General features: G+C 41.2%; 1 protein-coding gene across 1 annotated transcript; it reads right to left on the minus strand.

Moving 5' to 3' along the window:
* Positions 1-107: 107 nt before the first annotated feature.
* Positions 108-3,926, minus strand: pgrmc2 (progesterone receptor membrane component 2; the record flags this gene model as incomplete). The annotated part of the gene is made up of 3 exons (XM_084437981.1): positions 108-2,017; positions 2,126-2,281; positions 3,584-3,926. 3 exons carry the CDS (start codon positions 3,924-3,926, stop codon positions 1,920-1,922), a joined length of 597 nt encoding a protein of 198 aa, XP_084294107.1. The 3' UTR covers positions 108-1,919.
* Positions 3,927-6,001: the final 2,075 nt, after the last annotated feature.

Genomic DNA, 6,001 nt, shown 5'->3' on the forward strand with positions numbered 1-6,001 from the left:
TGTTCAAAAGTAGGTTAAAAGGTGGACTTCTCACCAAATCCATCAAACTTTCAAATTATTTTTTGCATTGTCATTGCACACAAAAAGTAGCACAAAGAACACAGGTGTATTAACCAAATCAGTTTATTATGCATGAACAAATCCCGTCCTGTCCCTGGCGCGCAGACACACCCAACATTTACTGTAAATACATGACATGGCGGGAATTCAGCATAGCTCACAACTGTTGCACATGCTTTAATAAAATGATAGATATATATTTACAGGATAAGCAACTGCTCCCAAATTTGATCATATCCCCATCCCATCCCACAGCACTTGAAACGTTCCTTGTGAAATCCACCCACGTTTAAAAAGAACTTCAGCAAAGAAACAGAAAAAAAGGGGGCTTTTGGCCAATACACAGCAATATATGGAGTTCACCAACTACATAAATATGGCAGTAACACTGAGTACTTTGGATGGTCTATTTACAAGGTTGTGATGTGCAGAAATATTACGATCTCTGAGTGGACTGATGAAATCATGCCTTTTTAGTCTGACCTATTCTTAAACTGTTTTTTTAGGAACACTTCCATGAAACAAAGACATCATGGGGGAGATCGTTCTTTAACCAGGGTTCCCACTCATTTTCTTTCCATAAAATGTCAACGTTTCCAGGATTAACCCATAGCTTCTTGAATTTCCATGACTATATTTCTGCATAATGGATAAAGGTAAACTTGCGATGTTTGTGGAATTGAGGGCATACATGTGGACTACAATTTGAAGAATGACAAATATATATGAATGTGATGAGCTTACAAACAAATTTAATAGCAGGACCCATGATCATTTCAGGTCAATTTCAAATTTCCATGACTTTTCCAAAGATTTGGGGATATTTTATAATATTTCAGAGCATTTCCAAGCCTGGAAAATGAAATGTCAAAATCCATGATTTTTCCAGAATTTCCATGACCGTGGGAACCCTGTCTAACTCTTTTTAGACTGGTCAGGATTTAAGTTGTATAATACAAACAAAATAAGGCACAATTACTACTTTGACCATTTTAGGGGGGCTTCTACAGACTTGCAGCTGAATCAAGTAAACAGTCGATTTGATTATTAACTGTCGTTTGACCTTCCCTTTGTATTCCCAATAAACAATTCAATCTGAACTGAAGAGTCTGAATATTTTGTTTATGGCAATGACCTTTACTGCCCCCCCCCCACCCCCAAACACACCCACTATGCTATCCCACAAATACAATCACATGGTGACAAACAAAGATGAACTAGTAGTGCATACACTACAAACAACAAAAAAGTGTGACTCCCCCCCACCCCCTACCATTGCCTTTGGTTAGGCCACAGCACTGCCTCTCCAATGGGAAAAAAATGAACATTTTTTTCTTCAAAATGTCCAACAGGCAAACGATTAACTGATCATTTGATATACTTTCAAATTGAATGCTAAAGCGGTTCAGGTGAAGGATGTGACAGATAAAACAAGATACGTTTCCAAACTCACTCCTTGATTTCTTTGACAATTGTATTCTGACTGTCAAGCCCCTCTACACAAGCTCCACCAAGCACTATGTGACAACCATAATGTTTGTTTCACATTAATACAACTGTGACGTCCCCAGAGAAATTGAGTAAAATGGTTTGTCTTCATTTTCCTTTTTTCAATATTGGTTTAGCACAGAACCCAGGCTTGTTATTGTCATTAAAATCCCCCATTAACAGTTTCTCAAATTCTGTTGGTGGTTATCAGTAAGATGGAACAGGAGGTCTAGGTGCCAGGGCCTCGAGAGACTGTCCACCCAGAACAGCTGCGGTTCCTGATAGAAGGGTAGAATGACAGGGTGGTGGTCTGGGAAGCGCAGGCGGTCGCAGCTGTTTGGGTTCTGGCTTTGGTCGCACGGGTAAACAGCTCAGTCGTGTTTCAGGTGATCCTTGATGTCCTCCTCATCAGTATACTCGGACGGTTCATCCCCAGGCTTCAACAGCCGGCCAACATAATCATATTTTTCTGTAAGAATAAATCAAAGGGAAGAATAAGCCCAAACCAACAATAAGCACCGGTCAATCGTGTCACATGACAATTTAACTTTCTGCGAAAAGAGGGGAAAAAACTTACCCATGAACTGCATCTCCCACTCTCTGACACTCTCCATCTGTACAGCATTTAGGTCAGACAAATCATCATAGTCATCCCTAAGAGTTTCCTTCTCCAGGCAGAAAGTAGCCAACCCTCTTGATGCGTCTCGGCCAGCGAAGATCCCATAAGGGCCATCTGCAAAGACAGTCAACACAGAAGTGTCAGAAGTTGCAACTCCTGTGATCTACACTAAAAAGCAGGATCAGTGTTTTGAAGTAGCAAATAAATGTATCATCTGATCAGCATGTGAGTATATGATGCCTTGGGTGGGTCAACCAGCTTTTAAAGAAAATGTTGGCAAACTACTACCCTTATCCCCCAAAGTTGACTGTGCATACATGTAACCCTCAACGTTTACTGTGTTCCAAAATAATAATAAAAAATCTCTTTATTTATGGATCAATTACATGTTGTTTGAATATGAATATACCTTGCATTTAGTTTGGCTTGCATAATCCGACACTAATTCTATGATGTTGCAGATTGTTCTTACTTCGTGATCATGTTAACAAGGCCATTTACAATGAATATTATAATGTCTGTAGTCAGGAAGCCATTGTTGTGGCTATAGTTACAACTGCTGGTTCCAGTGAGTCTGCAAATGCATTTTCAGCCAATGTTAACTTCGCTAAAATTACGCTGTCCAATGCAAACTGGACTAGTTGTGTATCTGCACGTAGTCGATATCTGCTCTTCTTGCAGCTACAACGTAGCTAGCTAGTTGGCAAAATATCTAGCAAGCTAGTTACATAACATTAGCTAGCACTCGATTGTAAGCTAGCTGGCTAGTAGCTAGCTAGCATGAATGATTCTGTTTAGACATATAACGTTAAAGTTAACTAGCTCGCTAACATTAGTTAGTCTAGATACTGCTAGCTAGCAAACTTTGTTTTACAACTGGTCCCCTAATCTGAAGACAGCTATTACTAGCTATGTGGTGACATTAGTGCTACCTACCCACCAAGCAAGCAGCTAACGTTAATCTCATCGGCTAGTGCTAGCTAAGAAGTAAGCAATGAAAGGGTGCTGCTAGCTTGTTGATAGTACAGTTCACAGTACAACCACGCAGCTTGCGAGCTAGCCAACTGTGTAGCAGTTATCATTCAGGTGGGGAGCTAGCCAGCTAAATTAATCATAACGTTAGCTACTTGCTTCGTTAGCGAAACCAAGCCAGGGTCCAACCCACACTAACTGTAACGTTACGACATGCAGTTTATGTTTGAACGTAACGTTGGGTATCAGAATGTCTCGCATCGCTTAGCACGATTAGTTCGCGCTTTTCTAACGTTAGTTACAGCTTGTACACAATAGCTACCACAGCTAGCTGCAGGTTAGCAAGCTTTATTGCGCCCAAATACTGATGGTATCCATGGAGTTGACAGCTATAGCAATCTGCAGTTGAAAATGTTAACCCCGTCCTATCCCCCGCGCCCTTACCTCGTCCATAAAACTTTTTGCCAGTGGTGACATCGAAGACTTTCATGTTGACTGCCAACATGATTCGGGGATTCTGAAGTCCATCATATTCCCTCAGTTGTTCCAAAGTGAAATCACGTCTTCTCATCTTAGGAAGAGACGGGGCCTCGCTTCCCTGGGCCCCGTCAGCACCGATTCTTCTACCCCATCGCCGATAAACTGCATAACAGACCCCAACTATTAGAACTAAAATACTGAAATTTAACAACATCCCTCCAAGACTGAGCCCGTCCGACTCATCTGATGTCCCCTGTCCGCCACTTGTGTCAACTGGTCCACTCGAACTGCCTCCATCGTCCGCCATACTGCACGATAGCACCTACCCACAAGAATAAACCCGCCTACTGGGCTTCTTATCAAATATGATTGGGCTGCGTCAAAATCTTTCTCATGCTAACTTGGGAGGCGTAGTTCTTTATGCTACTGTCTGCTGACAAAAACACGGGGCAGACGACTGCCTGCCAGACAATAGGCCATTTGTTGAGAGCCAACAAATTATGGGGACTGGCTAGCCAACCGACAAGGAAAAATATAATTCTACAGTTGCAGAACAATTCAAATCATTCCCAACACCTTTCCAAACTAAGTAATGACAATATATATTTACTCAATACCGTGGCCTTCAGCCAAACTGTTTATTTCCCTGTTGGGAATCTAAATATACCTACACCGATCAGCCACCTACCTAATATTGTGTAGGTCCCCCTTGTGCCGCCAAAATAGCTCTGACCCTTTGAGTTTTTAAAGTTATGAGGAAATAATTCACTCTAACAATATATTAGCTTTTTATAGGCCTGTAGCAACTAATGGCCTAATAATAGTGAAATAACTCCCAATAATGTAATCCATTTCAAATGTATAATGTAATAAAATCGTAATAGGTAGGCCTAGTAATGCCTACTTTATTGATCCTTGCATCCGTTGCAGCATCAATCAAATACAAAGAAATCCAAAGATACAAATTTACAGTAGATACAAATATATGCAGAAATCCAAATATACCAGAGGACACCTTCCGAGGTGGAGTCCATACCTCGACGGGAGGGGGACCTACACAAGGTGGTTTTAAAGTCGCACTGAAATAAAAAAAAGCATTCTGTCCCATTTTGGTTCACATAATTGGTCATAGTGTTCATCTATTCAACGATGTATGCCAAAATCCTACTTTTGTTGTAATCTCATATCAAAGTACAGTATATAATTTCTTACTTCCTGGAAAACGGTAGGTCACGTGCAATGACAACAGGTACCTTAGATTTTAGGCCAATAATCTCACGACATCCACCCGTCAATCAACGCTATCCTTCTATCGAATCTGTCTGAAGTTCTTAAAACCTGTCCACTTGTCAATGTTCCAATCAAATTCCTCTAAACTATATCCCACCCTCATAGCTTGTTTGCGTTGGAAATACGTAAAACTACGGAAGTTAGATGATCTCAAACGTCCATTTCTGTGCTACTTTAATGTAGGTGTATGCCTTTAACTTTTATTACTATGCACAACCACATTAACAGAAGATGAATCTGCTAATTCACAAGACAATGTTGGCTACAAATGTTTCTGTCTATGTTAATTATGATATTTACCTCCTCCCCAGCGACAGCGCAGGGCAAAAAGGTAATGTGGCGTGTGTTGGTAACCTTATGTAAAAACGACCATACCAATTTTCATTAAACTGTGGAGTGGTGTAGCATGGGTCAAGTAAGAACCCATTACATTTTGGAGCGGATCCGAATCAGAGGGCGGATTCATGAATTAAAACAAAACTGAACGAAGCCAGCTCCTCATGTGGGGGTGTTAGAGACTTGAGCTGTGTTCGGAATCGCTCCCTCGTTCCCTCACTCCCTATTCCCTATATAGGGTTCACATGTAGTGAACTACCTAGGGAACTAAGAAAATGTAGGGTACATGCACTGTTCCCTGCAAATCAAGGTGAATTGTGGGTAATAAATAGTGGACTATATAGGGAACAAAAATTCCGTGGAGAATTCGAGCACTACAAACGAAATGGCTGACGCCCTATATAGTGAATAGGGAGCGATTCCGAACACAGCTTCAGTGTTTGGACTGGGGTGTGCGAAGGAGAGCCCGGAGTGCACCGACTGCTGGCTGTGATCAGAGGGCGGCACCACAGAGCCGCCTAAACACGGCCGCCCATTCATCTCCATTCATTTTTTGGACTTGGGCTTGTTTCTCTAGGGTACAAATAAGCGGGGGAACTCCACCCATAAAACAATATAATTGTTTTAACAATAACATTCCTTAATCCCTGAACATACTGAAAAATGACTGTTGTTCAAAACGCCCAATAGCCATTTTCAAACTTTACAGTTTGAATATGCTGACTAATGAAGTTGAATTATTAGCAACACAACACT

The sequence above is a fragment of the Borostomias antarcticus genome (assembly GCF_949987555.1).
Source record: "Borostomias antarcticus genome assembly, chromosome: 5".
NCBI classification, from domain to species: Eukaryota; Metazoa; Chordata; class Actinopteri; order Stomiiformes; family Stomiidae; genus Borostomias; species Borostomias antarcticus.